Source organism: Acipenser ruthenus, chromosome 42 (genome assembly GCF_902713425.1).
Source record: "Acipenser ruthenus chromosome 42, fAciRut3.2 maternal haplotype, whole genome shotgun sequence".
Taxonomy (NCBI): domain Eukaryota; kingdom Metazoa; phylum Chordata; class Actinopteri; order Acipenseriformes; family Acipenseridae; genus Acipenser; species Acipenser ruthenus.
The window spans coordinates 6,148,333-6,167,553 of NC_081230.1; the positions used below are offsets into that span (position 1 = coordinate 6,148,333).

At 43.3% G+C, this 19,221-nt stretch overlaps 1 protein-coding gene across 2 annotated transcripts; it reads right to left on the bottom strand.

The window, feature by feature from the left end:
• Positions 1–1,258: 1,258 nt before the first annotated feature.
• LOC131709241 (myosin light polypeptide 6) lies at positions 1,259–17,750 on the bottom strand. Of its 2 annotated transcripts, none has more exons than XM_059011441.1 (6): positions 17,574–17,750; positions 11,657–11,684; positions 6,341–6,484; positions 4,613–4,786; positions 4,258–4,335; positions 1,259–1,750 (listed from the first exon to the last, which is right to left on the bottom strand). In XM_059011441.1, exons 1-6 carry the CDS (start codon positions 17,733–17,735, stop codon positions 1,722–1,724), a joined length of 615 nt encoding a protein of 204 aa, XP_058867424.1. In that variant the 5' UTR covers positions 17,736–17,750; the 3' UTR covers positions 1,259–1,721. The 2 variants fall into 2 exon arrangements, with proteins under 2 accessions (XP_058867424.1, XP_058867425.1); XM_059011442.1 differs by lacking the exons at positions 11,657–11,684; positions 17,574–17,750 and adding exons at positions 11,956–11,983; positions 12,563–12,665.
• Positions 17,751–19,221: the final 1,471 nt, after the last annotated feature.

Below are 19,221 nucleotides of genomic sequence, written 5' to 3' on the forward strand. Positions count from 1 at the left end.
CTGTAAGTCACCCTGGATAAGGGTGTCTGCTAAAAAATAAATAATGAAGGAGTGTTACCAAGCCCTTAATATTCATTTTCTTATCTTTTTATTATTAGCATTGCCTCCCTTCAGCAAAGACACTAAACAGACAACTCTGACAACTAAGAGGTCATCAGCCCCCTGCACAGCTAACCAGACAGCAACGGAGTAACTGCAGGGAACGTCTTGTAAATGTCTATTTCTGTTAGGTGTACCAGCCAAGGCTTTATAACTGTGTGTCGTGTGGAGGGTGTAGAGAGGAGCGTGGGGTTCATCCTGCATTCAGATTCATGGAAATGATCCCCAGCGTGATATTCTAAAGGGAAAGGCATACTTTTATTATTATTTATTGAACAGACGCCTTTATCCAGCTTACCAGACTGAATGGTTTATAAACACGAAGTAAAATAAATTGATGCTACTGTACTGAGAATCATATTAACAGTTCACCAATGGAAAAAAAAGTGGTTTGTCACTGTCATTGATAGGGCCAAAGGTTAACAGTTGTTCCATGAAACTAAAAGACAGTCATCATGTCTATCTAGCACATGGGCTCATAGGAAACGAACTCCACTAAACTGAAAGGGGGGCGAGGTAAAGGTGAGGTTGTCCCGTCTCTCTGAACCACAGCCCAGGTTAATAACAGCCCAATGAAGAATGAAACCTGCTTCACTGAATAAACTGCATTCAATTCCTACTGCTTTCCACCCGGTACAAACTCCAAGGCTTTGCTGAACCTGTATGGTCACTCTCCGTGTGCGTGATTTCATCCAGCACCAACACCCTAATGATAATGAAAGCAGTACATGGAGACAGTTCACAGGATAAACAGCCGTGAACGAGGAAGCTGCAGATCTGCATCCGCTGAAGTGCTGCGGGACTCTCTAGGGATGAAACCCGCGCCTGTACAGAGCTGCACTCCACAGACTTCTCCATGGATCTGGAAACCCGCTTATCCAGCCGTTATAAAACAGCATTCGTTATTTATCTGAAGTTACGGATATCTGATTCTGTAGATATGGGGGGCACCTGTCTGTCCGTCTGTAGGTCACACTGACGTTTTTGTAAGTATCTGGGACCAGCGGTCAAATCTATAAGCACTAACATCACTCATAAGCCAAAGAGGTAACTGTGATCCAGACAGAGAACAGAACTGTGCGACTCTGCCAGTATTACTACACGATTCACAATGGCACTACGACCACAATAAAATGAAAGGAAAACGCCACTCTTGTGATTTTTGGAAATTTGAAGTTTTATTTTATGAATGCAATGGAATACAGAGTAATAATTTATTTCACTTCCATTTAGCAATGTGCGAGACGCCAAGACAAGGGTGGAAGGCGGGGCAGTCCCAGCGTAGCCAATCCCTCGTCAGGTCCGCTCTGTGAATCCACCAATCGCAGCTCGTCTCAGTGTACACCTTTCCCGCAAGACTCTAAATGGCCAGTTCTGGTTGTCTGAATGGCTTGTTCATGTGGGTCTCTTAATTGAGGGCCAGGGAAGTTTTCATTATCATACAGGAGAGGAGGGGAGAGGAGAGGAGAGGAGGGGACGGGAGGGAGGGGCAGGGTTATACACAGGCAGAAAAGGCACTTTATAAAATAAAAAGGAAAAAAAGTGGAAAAAAAAATATATATAATAAAAACATAAATCAGAACAGAAAAAACAAAACAAAACCCAGACAGTTCTTGAATTCTTTATCCGCTCATCACCATCCGGACGAGTTCTGTAGGGACAGTAAAGAGAAACACACACTTTAGTTCTTGGTCTTGTATCCAAAACGACAGAGCTGGGCTCCGATTACAGCTTTCCAAACTGAGCGGCTCTCTGTTCGCGAGACCTTTCTCACGTGGATATGAAAACACGATTTCCTTTTCAACAAAATCAAAACGCCACAATGGTTGGATCTTAGCCTAGGATAGACAACTGCTTAGAGTATTCTCTCCTACTGGAATCCTTTCAAAAGTCAGTCAGACATAAAGTTTCCAAGCATGACTAATATAATGCTAATCAATTTGAAGCCATTATCCAAATCAAAGGTTGGCCATGCATGAGTGATTATAAGAGTCAGGTGTTTGAGCTGTAATTGGAGCCCGTCTTGTCTGTCAGTCAGTCTGCAGAGCAGCAACAGCAGGGAGCTTGCAGTTCTCTACCCTACACAGCCAGAATGCTGGACAGAGTCTAGAGGAGTTTGCAGAAGACGCACTTGGCTTCTCTTCTCCTTACCAGAAGAGGGCGCTAGCTAGCTGGCTGGCTACAAATGGGAGGCAGAGAGAGCAAGAGAGAGAGAGAGAGAGCAAGAGAGAGAGAGGGGGGGGGTAGAAGATGTCAGGCGACAGGGCTGAGCAGCACTGCACTGGGCCTGTCCTGCGACTAGCTGGATAAAGAACAAGTCTACACCACTGCAACTCTGTGTTAGGGTAGGAAGACTGTTCACAAGTTGGGCTTTCAATTCCATGCAAAAAGATTTCACCACAGCAACAAAAACACAAAAGTATAAAAACCGTTTCCTAATCAAGTTATAAACAAGAATATTGAAAACTGGTTTAGGGTCGAGAGGTTCAAACATCACTGCAAATCAATCTACACACATTCCACGTTCTTTCAAATTTTCTCCAGGAAAAAAAAGCCTCATCTAGAGGGTTATAGAAATTCCCATTTCCAGGCACTGCAAGAATCAAGTCAAAACTGTGAGCCAGTTGAAGACATTTTCCAGGAGTGTTTGTAACAGTTTGTTCCAATGAGTGTGACGGTACTAAAGAGGACGCAGCACTGACAGAGGGGAGGTGGGACCCCAGGTTACGGGAGGTGGGATCTGCCGGCCCCCGCGGTACGGGAGGTGGGACTGCCGGCCCCCGCGGTACGGGAGGTGGGACCCCAGGTTACGGGAGGTGGGACTGCCGGCCCCCGCGGTACGGGAGGAGGGACTGCCGGCCCAGGTTAGTTCAGCTCTAAGGAAACAGTCTTCCTCATCTGCCGCTATAGGAACCCCTGCAGCGGAGCAGAGAAGGGCTGCCCTGGTCACGCAGCAGAGGGGTTAATCAGTAACAGCTACATGCAGTCAGCATGCGGAGGAGAGGGGACTGGAGGAGGAAGCTGGAAAGAAAATCCATCAGGAAACGGAAACAAAGAAAAAAAATCAAGAACAAATAAAAACACACAGGATCTCGTACCCAATGACCCGTCACCCTGACATGATGTGTCGTACAAAAGCTGTTGAAAAGGAACACAAGTGATGAAAACCAAACGAAAATAAAACGCAGAGAAATTAAACCCCCCAAAAAAAAACAAGTTAATAAAAGTAGTCCCTTTTCTAAGAAGACCCAATTATTTAAATGGATTATGTCAATTTTCCTGTATAATGCCACTGTTGAGATTGTTAGCCATGCTCATCCTCATCCTCAGGATATACCTATGTAAATTACATTGGACTTTCAGCAGCAATAGGATTCCTATAGAGAACACACTATATAGATCACTGTGATTGTTACTGTTAAATCAAGGTTGTAGCAGTATGTATATTAAATATAAACTAGAACCATAAAACTATGCTGTGCCTTTTTCTGGTCTAGTTTGTCCTTGTTTGTCAATTTGAAGTAAATGATTTCTGCTTCAGATGGACAGCGCAGTATTTGCCATTCGCTCCTGTACTAAATTAGAAAGCTCCTCTCTTCTGTAGGGTTTATGCACTTGTCCGTTTCTCTGGGAAGGCTTGCGTCCCATCTCTCCAGTCAGCCTCTTAGTGTGCATCGTTTGTTCACACAGGAAATGCTTAGGGGGAGTCCTGGGTGTAACCAACGAGATCCTTTACATAAATGTACAATAAAAAGCACTTTCTATTGTCAAGCACTCTTTAACCCAACAAATCAACCACTGGAAAAAAAAACTAAGACTAAAACTTCCAGCCACCCGACACAGCCCTGGCTCACGCCTCAGGTAATGAGGCAGCGATCTCAACTCCAGGTCTCCATCTACACTGGTTTACCAGGCACCTCCCTGAATTTGACAGATTTGTTAAATAAACTGAACAGACTCCCACTCACTGTTTGATTTGAACCTTGGGTCCTGTTTTAATAATCTACACAGTGGCTGTTGAGATTGAACAGACCCCACAGTGACATCATCACTACACCCTGCAGCCCATTCGTGACTATGTGACCCGGGAGCTCCTCCAGCACCAATGAGCGCGCTCCATTGCTCTGTTGCTAGGCAGACCCTGTTTCTCTCCCGTACCTTCGTAGTTGATGCATCCGTTGGCGTCCTCGTGTCCTGCCAGGAGCGTCTCCACCTCCTCCTCTGTCATCTTCTCACCTGCAGAGCCCAGCACAAGACTGTCAGCATACACTGTGAAAACTGACACGGTTCAGACAGCTTACAACACACAGAGCGGACCTGTGAGGAGCCAAGGGGGTCTCCATCTGCAATTCATCCTCCCGACAGGTAGAGGGCGCCGAGCTAACTCAAGGATTATTTTACTAAGAGACTGTGGTATTGCTTTCATTTAAAATGCAGATAAAGTGTCAAACAGAAAGAACCAGAACTAGGGAGAATGTTACAATTAAAATGGTGCGGTGCCTCTTGTATTTACCGAGCGTGGCCAGGACGTGGCGCAGCTCGGCGCCCATCACGGTGCCGTTGCCCTCCTTGTCGAAGACGCGCAGCCCCTCCACGAAGTCCTCAAAGCTGCCCTGGTCCTTGTTCTTGGCGATGGCCTGCAGCATGGGCAGGAACTGCTCAAAGTCCAGCGTCTTGTGGTTCATCTCTGCAGGGAGAGAGACGGAGACAGAGTGAGAGCACGGCATTACAAGCACTGCACAGGTACTCTATCACTGGCCCGGATACGCAGGAGGTTTGCTGGCTGTAACACGCTCCACCTTAAGACCGTTGTGCACTTCAGTCAATGATCTAAACTGTATCAACAATCATTTACTAAAAGTTTAAAACTGTAATTAAATTAGCCTCTTTAAACTGGAAGGTACTAATACTGTGCAAGGTGACACACTCCAAGCATTCAGTAAATTGAAAGCTGGTTTTAATGACGCCTCACTCTATCAGTTAGTGTCTAACACACAGCCAGGCCCAGCTCAGACCCAGGCTGGCAGGTGCTTGATAAGGGATCCATGTATGAATCACAGCAATTAGAGAGAAAAGCTTTTGAACTGGGCAAGCACAAACAGGAATTCCAGGCACTCTGTCATTACCAGGAAACTAGAGCTGCATATACACAGGTTTATTACCCCATTGATAAGCGCTGCCTGCTACAGGGGAATAAACCTTACATTTCAAATGAAGGGACTGAAACACGTCACAGCAATTGCTTTAGGCGCCACTTTATCAGTAAATCATTACAGTTGCACAGTATAGCTGATGCATGATTCATCATCGTGGTTTGTTTTTGCATTGACTTCCTGGATACTCGATTCCACTATGGAGGTTTAATTAACACTAGTAACCACCCAGGGAGAAGATCAGAGATCATGAGATGCTAAAGACTGTCCTGCTCCTCAAGAACTTCAAAACATGCCCAGTATAAAACACAAAGGTTATTGCTTGTATGAACAACAAAACACTAAAATGCCTCCCTTATTCCCAAAAAAGGGCATTCTGTTTTGCACAGGCTCTTCCGTTACCAATTCTCCAGCCGGGAAAGAACCCACCCCTTTTCTTTCATGCCTGCTACTCCCTGCAGTCACTTCATGTTGAACTCAGAACGCACAGAGTCTCAGGAGCTGGCAGAGTGACAACAGCACAACACAAGAGATCGGGTTTCAAAACAGCGTCACAAGGCTCTCATGCACAGCACTGCCTGCTGCTGAGTGTGGGACTCGGAGCATCATTTTCAGAAACCTTCAGAAATGAAAGCCCAAAGGAGCAGCACTCACATAACAGCTATAACTGGAGGATGCTTGAAATGTTGCTGCTATAAAAACCTCTGCGTCAGTCAACGTTTCTGATGCCATGCCTTCCACGGTTAAATAGCCAATTCTTTATAAACCATTTCCTTGCCTCAATCGCGTGTCATTGTCACTGATTCCTTATGCTGTAGCCTGTGCAGTTTAATCAGAAAAGCCACTGTACGATGCCCTCCATCACTATAAATGACTGCAGCCTTTAAACATTCAGCATTAAACAGGACGAGGAAGACAGTGAAGACATACCAGGCCTGAGCTCAATTATAATTACAGCAGAATGGTTTGAAATTGCAATTCAGCGTGGAAAGGTGTGTGATTGAACTGGAATTGATTAATACGATAATTACACTCGTGTGCCACAGTTCAACTACAATCAATTCCAGTTGCCCCGGTGTGAGACATACCCTCGCTCTTGGGGTTCCCCAGCACCTTCAGCACCTCAGCGTTGGTGGGGTTCTGCCCCAGCGCGCGCATCACGTCCCCACACTGGCTGTAGCTGATCTTGCCATCGCCGGTGCGATCGAACAGGAGGAAGGACTCCTTGAACTCTGAAAGAGAAAGAGACACACACATTAAAACCTCAGATCTGAATACTCAAAGCAGCATTGCATGAGGTGCATTCAAAACAGGCTCTGTGTTCTTGTGTTTCTATCGGGGTGAATGTGTAGAAGCATTGCATGGGGGATATTGAAACAGGCTCTGTGTTCCTGTGTTTCTATCGGGGTGAATGTGTAGAAGCATTGCATGGGGGGTATTGAAACAGGCTCCGTGTTCTTGTTTCTATTGGGGTTAATGTCTAGAAGCATTGCACGGGGTGTATTGAAACAGGCTCTGTGTTCTTGTGTTTCTGTCGGAGTTAATGTGTAGAAGCATTGCATGGGGATGGGATGGGTCACCTAGACACCTGATGCTGAATCACTGGGATCCTTTAAAGCCCAACTTCGGGATCAACCAACTACTAGGAACCAGATGGGCACTGATGGGCCGAATGGCCTCCTATCGTGTGTACATTGTCTAATGTTAAACCAAGGTCTGGGGACATTAGAGGAACCACAGACTTCCTTCAAAGAGAGCAGGGGTTTTACTCATGGAAAAAAAAATTCTTCCAGACAGATTCTCAAAAACAAGGCTTCGATTCCATAGCTGTCATGTCTTACATTTCTTCTAATAAATAATTCAAAATTAATTTGTGGTCTTTCTTCACCGCCTGCCAGCCACGCCAGCTGCATCTGAAATAGTTTCACCCGGCCACGACCGCTCCAAACCACTGCGCCACACCTTACAAACAAACAGCTTCTAATCAGGCGAATGACACAGCCAGTGGTGTCCAGTTCCAGCTCTGCGTATTATACCCCCCCCCCAGTAACAATACAAGCTGTCACTGGCATATTCCCTGTTCAGACAAAAGTTAATTTTGTGGGGTTCAGATGTAACGAGATACAGAGGTTATTCTTCTGCCCTTTTTCCATGTTAATAATTCATATTGTATCATGATTAATAAACTGGAGGCTCGGGACACACGTCAGAGAGGCTGTCAGTCAGAGACGGCTGGATAACAGAGGGACAGGGCATTGCAGTTCACTGCTGGATTGCATCTGGATCTCTGGGACATCACGTCCCCACACTGGGACTAACGTCTTCTATACACGGCTGAACGTGACAGCGTGGCCTGGTATGATAGAATTGAGATGACCTGTTCCCAAGATATAGCCTCTATTAGTGTCTAGGAATCCTAAGCAGGTCAACATGAGCATATAGTACCTCTCTATAAGCTTACCACGACCAGGTACAGAAACTTTGAGCAATCAATTTAGTGCCTCTAAGTTAAAGGCTGAGGGAATATCTGACTGACAAATACAGATGTGCCAGTTCCCTGGTAGTGTTGGGAGTCAGTGTAAGCGAATAGCACACATTAATGTAGGGGTAGAGGTAGTGCTGGGACAAAACCTGAATATTCAAACAAATATTTTTTGACATGTATTCAGATTTTAAAAAATCTGATGTTCGTATTCGCTAGAAATGACAAAAATACCGTGCGCTTATTTACCGCCTCACCAGAAGTTGCGAGACAGTTTAGATAAATGGCAAATGAAAGAGCTCTGTGTGATCCGAGACTTAATATATTAAAAAAAAATAATTAAAAAAAACACCAGAGGATCAACACAGCAGCTCTTGAGTATTTAAAAGTTTCAGACAGCAAAAAGTAAACAAACCAGATTATGTGTGCGCACCCTTAAGTGATCTCTATGAAAAGCCATCTGGGTCAAAAAAAGTGTTGTGCTGTTTACAGCGAGTCAGAATCTCATGGAACAGAAAAAAAGGCAAGCCACTCTGAAACGCCTCGCTTAAACAGTGCCCAACTTGCTGGAAATTTGTGTGTAGTGATTTTTATACAGATTGTATCCATTACATATTTTTTGTTGCGACTTGTGGAATGTAAAAGTTTTTGCCCCTTTGTTTTACAACATTTCCACAATTGAAGACTTTAAAGTAAATTTCACTTTGTTTGCTTGTTCAGCTACAAAAAGGCAAATAAACCTCATGTTATCACTTTATGAAAAATGTGTCTATGGCCGCTGTTTACTGTGAAGAAACAGCAAGAAACGTAAAAAAAAATTAAGTAAAATGCGTTGTCAACTTTATATACTGTTTAATTTGGGAACAATTTTTTTTTTTTTTTTTTAACTTGAAGTGCTACTTGGCATCCTTTGTTTTACTTTACCTCAGTGAATTAAGTCCTACACAACGTATTCTTTACTCCTGGGATATTATTTTACTTCAGCATCTCATATACTGTAACGTCTTGCTGTGAAAAAGCACACACAGAGGCCACGCCCCCCTGCTGCTATGCGGTCTCTGCCTGCGTATCGAGCAATGTCATGGCTTTTATAATTTTTAAAATCCCATGTTCGTCTCAGCACTAGTTATGGGTGCAGCTGGCTGGCATCTACTGGAACTATTATTAGAGTCCCGACTGCAAGGCTCTGCAGAGCAGGTCTATCTGTGTCATGCGTGAGGCGTGCAGCTAAGCAAGCCTGACAATAATTCACAAAGAGGACACTTTGAAAGGGTGGAGAACAGATGGTTTAAAACCTGGCCCACATGACTCAGAGGAATCTGAATTTCCAACAGGGTTAAATGAGTGATAAGCAAGGCTTTACCAATCAAACACACCTCTTGTTAGCAATAGCAGCATGTCTGCTATGTCACTGGGCCAGTTTGCTTCAAGCTCTGACCTATTTCCTGCATATATTTCAGAATATACTTATATAACTTCCAGTGCTATAGTCCAATTGCACTCCAATGATCTTGTTGAAGTCAGTTATATGACCTACAGCACAGGAAGTAATTCGGTACCAGGAAGCAGCCGTTTGCAGATAGTTTCTACAACATGAAAATCTGTACAGCTCAAAATAGTCAATATTATTATTAGCTTTGGTTGAGACTCATTGAAGCCCTCTCTGGCAGCACAGTCTCCAGGTACACTGTGACCCTGGGGGAGAGGCTGGGAGACTAGCCCTGACTCGATTGCTAAACTGCACTCAAGCAGGATCCCAGCCTAGCGCAGCGAGACAGGGCAGATCACGGACGCTGCCCTGGGAGTTTGTACCGACCGTCCTGAAAGCTGCCCCACTAGGGGGGTCCAAACAAGGTCCTATATGAAATGCACCAAGTTACACACAAGAGCAAATACTGTCCTAGAAAAAAATGCTAAAATAACTTAATATATCTTGCATGCTGTATCTGTACTATACAAACTAGCATTATATACACTTAGATGCTCAAGGAATTAATAGAATCCACATTGTAAAATACAAGCATTTCAGGTTAATGATTTTCACACTTCATCTCTCCAAATACATGTGCAGCAGAAACCATAACCAGTTGTCAGTGTGTTAAAAGCACAGCACAGCTGAGTGGAGACAGGACCGAGGGAAGGACACACTTCACACATGCCTCGCCATGTTGCTGAATCACTGGGATCTTTCAAAAACTCACTTGTCAAAGTTTTGAGATCAGTTAGCTACAACAAACCAGACAAGCACTGAATCTTCCTGTTGTATAGCCATAATTTATTTTTTTAAATGCAAAACAAAAAACGCCATTACTAATAATCCTGGTTATGAATCCTTAACAGAAACATCCCCATGTCCTACGTGCCAGTGATCTTATACTGTGGCTAACGAAGTCATCAGCGAGTACCAACTTCAAAATGAAATGGATATTGCATTGAAATGCCTGGGCTACAGTGCTACACCTCTTAAAATGGAGATAGCACCCAACCTAGCAAAAGAGCAAACACTCTCTGTGGCTGGCACTAGAATGTAGAGTTTGTGTTTTGATGTGTTTAGATTTGCCTCTGCACAGAAGGTCTTCGTTGGAGCTTCCTGATGAAATGCCGGCTTGTGGAATGCGCTCCATCCCAGACTCTCCCCGAATCGATGGGATTTTATGACCATATATGGCAGCGAGCGTGCGGGCGAGGGAGACGAATCTGTCAACCATCTTGGCCCAACACAAACAAGAAACAACTCGCCAACTGTAACATCCCGGTCGCCTTTGTGTTACCAAAAAAGGGAAATTAGTATTTTCACACAGCTACCGAAAACATGGTATAGTTCACACGACCTCAACCGCTGGTTCCGTTAAATAAACTCTCTTTTGTAAGCGCCTTGTTATCTCCTCTGAACAGCTCTGCTTCGTCCGGAAACAGATTTATTTCAAGACTCTCTATTTTTCCTTAACGCGTATTTGTAGTTTTTTGGGGGGGGGTTCAGAATTGCTCATAATACACGTACGGTAAAATGTTACTGTTTTGGGGGGGTGAAATTTTATTACACAATATCTTTGATTCATAGGAATTTCAATCGTTTCCTGGTCTACTTACACATTCTCACCTAAAAAAACGCGATCGGATGCAAAATATGAAGTAACGCGCTAACTTTCAGGTGTCGGATACTTAATAGACTTTCGAAAAAAAAAATATTACAAAGAAATTAACTTAAAAGGCGTTGCTGGAAACATAAAAACGAAATGTTGCAATTCTCCGCGGCCCAACTGTAATATTATTCATCCGTGCAGACGCTTCCGGTTTCAGCCCTACTAATGAGACACGGTTCGTTCTGAAATTTTCACGCACTAGTGAATAAATACGCTTGATTTATATCGAATTTCTATTTAAAAAGCGCACAATAAATACAAAATCGGTACCAAATCTTTTCACTGTGCGATAACCATACAGTTTTCAATGGGTGGGTCTGTCAGTGTCAGCCATTACAGATTACTAACTCTGTCTTGATAAATCGCTAGACTAGAGATTCAGTTTAAGAATTCAGGTTCATATGAACACTTAGATGACTACATTATATATATATATATATATATATATATATATATATATAGTTTAACTTAAAATATATGCGTCTTACAGTATAGGGTTAGTAACACGTCGTATACGATAGACATAATGAGAAACCAATGACAGAAAATGTTAGCAAACTTCACATTTAAAATAAAAAAAAACACACATACAAGACACAGTGCAAGTTAAAAGTCAAGACAAAGTTAGACTAGGACATTCATAACGTGCCCTCTTGGTAAGTTAACACGGTCAATGCCTGAGCAACACAGACAAGCCCTTTTCTGCTCTAATGTCCGGGTCGTCTCTCTCACAAACACACACACACAAAATTGTTTTCCCCCTCACCGATAAAACTTACCAGAAATCTGATCCTGTTTAAATTCAATCTAGAAAAGGAAAGATTTCAAGGAAAAGGGGAAACGATAAGATTAAAGGACAGGTGAGAAGAATAAGCAAAAGGAAAGAAGAAATACAATAAAGAAAGCAATCGTCTCGTTTATAATGCGGATATGCTATAGGGCACCAAGCAGACAGAGACAACTGTACACTGTTCTGTCCAGGGGAGACCCGGCACCATGCAAGAGACACACGGACAACCCCTGACCGTACCCTCCTCGCAAGAAGCGCTTTAACTATTCAAGAAAAACACAGACTTACCAATAATTTGGTCTTCTGAGAAGTCAGACTGTTTAAAAAAAAAACAACACATAAACAAAATATTAACATTTAAACAGACAGAAGTTGCACCAAGGCAGAAGTCTAGAGAGGTCGTTTATAACCTGTGCTAATGTGTATGTGATATTTTACTGCACCTCTGAGTTATTGACGTTTCGCTGTTTCTACAGATTGAACCGTCACAATGATTTAATTTAAAGCCCGTACTTGTCTGATTAGCTGAATTACATTAAATCTAATACAATCATAATGCAATACTAGTATACACATTTCCTTAGATGCAGAAAGCATTTTAGCCCGCAGAATTACAATAATCATAATTTGCGTCTGAACAATATGTAAGCTCTTTCACTGTATATACACTACCCAACGTTTTTCACATCGATTTCTGTAAAACACATATTAATAATGAAGGCCTACGTCCGCGTCCTCATTTTAAAATAGTACACTCCCTAACCCTCAGACAGTGAAGACCCTAGACGTACGACCCGTGCTGTATCATAACCCTACTGTTACCCGTCCCTGTCTTCTAATATAGAAATATCACTTTCCTCCCTCGATTATAATTCGCAGTGCAGTTCAAACCCACCATGTTGCTCGCTGCAGACCCGCTGTTCCAGGAATGTGACGCTCCAGTCCTGGGCAAGCGTACTATCTACTCACTCCCACGTCACTGCTTACTGAATGAAAGCGCCGCCAGCCAATCAGAGGCGTACTGTGCGGGCGCGGTCTCTTTCCTAGGCAAATGAGGGGGGCGGACTTGACCAGACCGCGAGCTTTTATAACAAGAGCGCCCCCGTGTGTTCATCTGCGTTTACTGTACAGTAGGTAAAATTAATAACGAAAAGTAACTAACCCACAATTGACGGCAGTACTGTAGCGTATCTGAAACGTTCTCTGGGAAAGGAAAAATAAACCGTTCCTACACAGCTTGTAACAACATAGGGTTAAATAAACGTGGGTCCATGATGTCGTAACATTATCGTTTAGATGTACACCCGAATGATCCCAGTACATTTTACCCAGTATGCATTGCCACCACCTTGTAGATCTAACAAGTACTCATCCTGTTAACTCTGTGTTTGGTTATTAATGTTAGTTTCTTCATAGCTATCAGTGAATACAACACAGGCGAATGCCTTTTGCACTCTTTCCAACACTGCAGCAGCTCCATGCTTCAGATATAATCCCATTACAAACCCCAACTCACTGTTGCCATAATGTGGGCCTGTTTCAAATAGATGTTCAGAGAACCACACATGCTGGGCTGTCTGTCCCTCGCTTTGCTGTGCAAATCCTGATCCCATTCTGCAATAGATCACTTTGTGGTGCTGACAACACTGCGCACTGTGTGTCGGATATGGATATGGTTATAGGGTATTGCAACCAGACCGCATGTACTGTATATAATGCACTGTGATACCACGTTACCCACAGCATTGTACCAGCCCTCAGAGCACTGTGTAGCTGCTCTGTGTGCTCCCACTGCCCCTCAGTGCAGCGTCATTATAGTGCAACTGCCAGTCAGTCTGCATTGCCATTTTAACTATTCTACCACTGTGATTCCAGTGCATAACTATTGCTGTTCTGCTGCCAGTGTGTTCCTGCATTGCCACTGAAGACCGCTTGTGAATTGGGGCATCTATGGGCACTATCTTGTGAATTGGGGCATCTATGGGCACTATCTTTGGTGCAACTTCTGGCTTTGACTTATTTTGTTAAACAGCCCGTTTTCTCAGAAGAGCAGCTGGAAAAAAAGAGAAATCAACAGCATAAACATTATTTCTGTATTATTGAAAGGTTGCTAGCTGAGGATAGCTTGGAGATGCATACCAAACTCCAACAGGTCTATGGAAGCATTAATAGATGCAGAATGACTGAGGTATATGGTAAAGGCACAGCGAAGTGTTGCACAAGTATACTGAAAGCATGGTAAAGCACTTACAGCTAATCATACAGTATATACACATGGTAAAGCACTTACAGCTAATCATACAGTATATACACATGATAAAGCACAGGTATGTCTAATCATACAGTATATACACATGATAAAGCACAGGTATGTCTAATCATACAGTATATACACATGATAAAGCACTTACAGCTAATCATACAGTATATACACATGATAAAGCACTTACAGCTAATCATACAGTATATACACATGATAAAGCACAGGTATGTCTAATCATACAGTATATACACATGATAAAGCACAGGTATAGCTAATCATACAGTATATACACATGGTAAAGCACAGGTATAGCTAATCATACAGTATATACACATGATAAAGCACAGGTATAGCTAATCATACAGTATATACACATGGTAAAGCACAGGTATAGCTAATCATACAGTATATACACATGATAAAGCACTTACAGCTAATCATACAGTATATACACATGATAAAGCACTTACAGCTAATCATACAGTATATACACATGATAAAGCACAGGTATAGCTAATCATACAGTATATACACATGGTAAAGCACAGGTATAGCTAATCATACAGTATATACACATGGTAAAGCACAGCACGAAATGCAGGGTCAATTCATAGTGCAGTAAAACCATGCTTTAAGGACACTTTTTTGCATCTCCGGTTTTGCTCCTATTGACGGTGATGTAAAGTCAATATTAGCAAAGATATTAAAGAGGAATTAGCTTCAAGTTTATTTTTTTTTTGTTTTCTGGGTCAACATTTTCCATTTTGTAAAAACATTTTGTGCTAAACTGTGATGATTGGAGTCCATCTAGTGGTTGGACACTGTAACTGCAGTACAATATACTGCTATTAAGGCAGCCATAACAAGGGTGACCATATCTAGGTTGAAAAGTAGTTTGTTATGTTTTTTTAACCCACTGTGCAATGCATTCTGGTACTTGTAGTCCTTCATGTCTTGAGACCTGAATTCACTTATTATCAAAAGTCAGGGTATTTACTTATGTTTTATAAACCTGCGAATCTAAGTGTAAACAAAAAAGGGATTGTAGGCAGTTGAATATCAATAATAACACTTGATAAGCCAATGCAAAGGTTTTGGGCAGTAGGGGGCGCCGTTCTTGCAAGATGATGAGATGTATCAGTGTCAGAACTGGGTCAGTATTTTTTTAATTGTCAATTGCAGCTGTATTATTAGAGCTGGTGACAGAACATGCCCTTATGAGGCAGAACAATTAAAATGATCTAATTGAATTAGCCCCTGGTATGACTAGAATGCCCTCAGTGCAGTGAATAGACTAGATCATCTATACATACCCTCAGGGACCTGCCCCACATTATCTAGTCTAGAATACCTTTCCAAAAGGGAACACCAAGTCCTGATATTCCTCTCCTGCTTCTGTGTCTCTTGTATAACCAGCTGTACCAACATTACCAAGCCAGTCAACGGCAGACAGAGGCTGGACAAAAAAACGAGAGCACCCCTGCATCATGTTTAAACTGTCCTGGAGCTACTGCAGTAAGCAGAGTTATACTGAGGGTGGAAATCGAGCCAGTCCTCCCCAGTGGCTCCATTCTGAAGCCTTAGCATTGCAAAGCACAGAGAGGTACAGTAAAGCATATTAAAACACCTGGCAAACGCAGAGTATAAACAGGGGGGAGTATGGGGAAACTGTGAAAATACTGCAAACATTTACAGTGACAGACTCATCCCTGTTGAGACTCACTAGTAATATTGCAGTGATTATTTTTATTATTATTTCTTAGCTGACGCCCTTATCCAGGGTGACTTACAATTGTTACAAGATATCACAGTATTTTTTTTTTTTTTTTTTTTTTTACATACAATTACCCATTTATACAGCTGGGTTTTTACTGGAGCAATCTAGGTAAAGTACCTTGCTCAAGGGTACAGCAGCAGTGTCCCCACCGGGGATTGAACCCACGACCCTCTGGTCAAGAGTCCAGAGCCCTAACCACTACTCCACACTGCTGCCCACTGATGCAGTATTCTGCACCAAGTCTAACTAGACTAGAGCTTGATATAGTCTTGCATGCCTTTATCTGTTCTTGTGTCGTGCGTTTGAAGTTATGGGTGAAAGATTTTGATGTAAAGTTCCTATTTTTTAAGAACGTAAGGAACGTTTGGGGAACGAGAGGAGGTCGTTGGGCCCATCAAGGCTCGTCCCTTCTTCGCACCCCACTAAGCCCCACTTAGGGGCTGCATCATTCAAGTGTCTTAGATGTTTCACCTGGTCGGCTAGTCCATGCATTTATTATAACTCTGTGCAAAAAGGCAAATCCTTACAACAGCTGTCACACACAGTAATGCAAGTCTAGTCTGATGCTGCAGGGGTTCCCAGACAGTGTGTATTGTGTGTTCATGCCACTGTGATCCACACTAGTACCATTCTACCAATGGCAGACGCGTGCCATTGTAGGGACTGCCACTGTAGTGAGGATCATTTGGTAATGGAATATATTAGAACATACCATAATAGTGTGTCTTACATGAAGAACATTGTTGCATGTTGCTGATCATGCAGTGTTTGCAATGCCAAGTTTCAGCAGATGTTCCACAGTCTAGTTCTGCTAATGGCAGAGACTATACTTTAATTGCAACTTCCCTGAAGGAATGAGTGTGAGGCTGTGGCATTGTATCAGTGCCTGGCTGCCCATGGGGGCTATACACCTTATTGACAGTGTTATGGCAGGTTTTTCTACAGCTTTGTTTTATTAAATAACAAATTAACCTGTGAGTTTATATTATACAGAATCGATACCAATATTTTGGTGCCAGACAGCAATGCCTCAATGGCGTTTCGTGGACACACTTTCATAATAACATCGACCTAACGCACAAGCAGCCTTAGAGCAGAGATTCCACTCCGAATTCAATCACAATGATGGCGGTGCCATAGCCAGTTTAAACTATCGCTGTCGCGGCACCATAACCTGAATGGACAGTAGCATTTTACCATCCCCTTCGACGCTGCAATTCGTGTACCGCGCGCTTTCCTGTACTATGCTTTACAATGCGTTTTCAAAGGGCAGGGCTGCGTCGTGTACCCCACAGAGTTCACATACTGTTAAAAATATAAAATGCATTTCAAAATGGTGACCCAAGGGGGATATATCATATCTTACTATTCCATCAAACATGTACTGAAACAGCCAGGTTATAATAATGAAAGCAAAGCAGAGGTAATATCTACAAAAAATAGAGCGTGTCGCTTTGTAGATATCACGTCTGAAGCAACGAAGATGAGACGGACTGCAGACAGCATGGTTTCTGAATTTAGGTTGTAATCGATATAACACCTTCGAAACAAAATAAAAACGCGAACAATTTTGGCCAAGGGTACTATCGCCCAGCCGTCTCGCCGGTTATTTAAGCAGTTCGAGGATGCATCATCGCACAACCTGAACCTCATACAGTATTTTTTAGCAGTACCCCCAGGAATGTATGAAAACCAACCCACAAAAACTATATTTGGATTTCTACAATAAATAGAGAAAAAGCACAAAGAAAAGAACTAAAAACAGAAACCATTAAAAAAAGCACCGGGGTGTATTAGGGGTGAACGGATGGAGCGCCTCGGAAGACCATGCAGCCGTGCGGATTCATTTCAACCATGTGAACTTACCACCACTTTGGCGATGTCAAACAGGGGCTCGACGAGTTTCGGAGGTTTGGGTGCTGGTACCGGTCGTGCTGGAGCCGGAGCAGGTGCCTTAGTCGGTGCGGGAACTGCCCTGGCAGGGAAAGCAGTCGGCTTTTTCACGGGGGTCTCCTTCTTGGGTGCCATTATCCGCTGAAATGACGTTTGCTGTGCGCTGGTGTCTGTCCTGCTGCTGTACGGTCTCGAGAAAGTGTGTCAGCTCCATTAGTACTCGGGGCGGCGGTTACGTCATGCACAAAATCCTTGGGGATCTGAAGAACTGGCTACCTATACAGCTAAATAAAGCCGCTGCTGATCGTGTCAGTGAAACAACTACAATCCACCACCGCTTCCAGCGTGCACAGAACAAAGCCCCGCTAGAGAGGGAGCCTGCATTGTGTGTGGAGTAGCAGTGTTGAGTAGTGGTTAGGGCTCTGGACTCTTGACCGGAGGGTCGTGGGTTCAACCCCAGGTGGGGGACACTGCTGCTGTACCCTTGAGCAAGGTACTTTACCTAGATTGCTCCAGTAAAAACCCAACTGTATAAATGGGTAATTGTATGTAAAAATAATGTGATATCTTGTAACGTTTGTAAGTCGCCCTGGATAAGGGCGTCTGCTAAGAAATAAATAATAATAATAATTGTCAAAACCCATCAGATTTCGTGCCCCAGACAAACCCATGGAAGATGTACAATAAGTGTGCCATACACAGGCAGAGACACAGACAACCCCCATATACACTCACCCATCACAGTTCAAGCACATTTGTATGAACAGTTATCTAGACAAATCTAAGTGTGACATACCGACAGACAACCTCTGCAAACCGCCAGACTCTAACATATTCAGTATCTCGTGATAAAGAATGTACTTTGCAAGTTTCTTCACAATTGGATCAGCAGTTATCTAGATATACGCCCTCTAAGCCATCACCGGAGATGTGCATCCCTAACGGAGTATTAATGGGTAGAGTCAGTACTCTGGCACACTCACCTTGAGATGGGTCCGCCCTAGAACAGGACTGAGTAACGATGCGGGATGCTGCCCTCTAGTGACAACCAAAGTGGCATGATCTGAAATGAAAGAATCACGGTAAAACTTTAACACGCGATTGTCACCGAGTTGTGATCTGCAGTGAAGACTCATTTTCCAGTAGACCCGCTATTGCATTCCCCGTTGTGCCAAACGACGTGATATTGCTGTTTTAAAGACGTCTCATTCCAAAACTACACTGTAAACAACTCCATATTAACTAGTACTGAGAATGACAGGATTCCCGTCAGGTGCGTTTCGAGGGCACACTGAGAGGAGCTGGACTGGGCATCGCCTTCTCTCGGTTCACCGGCTGGCCGGTTTTCGCATTGCCTTTTCGGCTGCCACTTTTATTTATGTTCATTCAGCTAAAACTTTCAGCAGTGTGATTACACCGATAAGCAACGGGCTTCAATTTAAGAGTCAGGACTAGTCTTAAAATAAGAGCCGTGAGGTGGTTTGGAAATGTTAAACCGTGAAGCCACACTCCAGCCAATCAAAACCGCCGGCTTTCCAGAACATTCCAGAACACTGCGCTGTGGTCTCGAGCACCGGAGTGTACCAACGGAAAAAACCATTCCGAGGACACGGAGAACAGC

Coding starts and splice junctions, on each gene's coding strand:
- LOC131709241 (XM_059011441.1), bottom strand. CDS start 17,735: ATGGCACCCAAGAAGGAGACCCCCGTGAAAAAGCCGACTGCTTTCCCT. Junction 4,787..6,340: donor GGGGAACCCCAAGAGCGAGG/GTATGTCTCACA, acceptor CTCTCCCTGCAG/AGATGAACCACAAGACGCTG. Junction 1,751..4,257: donor CGGATGCATCAACTACGAAG/GTACGGGAGAGA, acceptor CTGTCCCTACAG/AACTCGTCCGGATGGTGATG.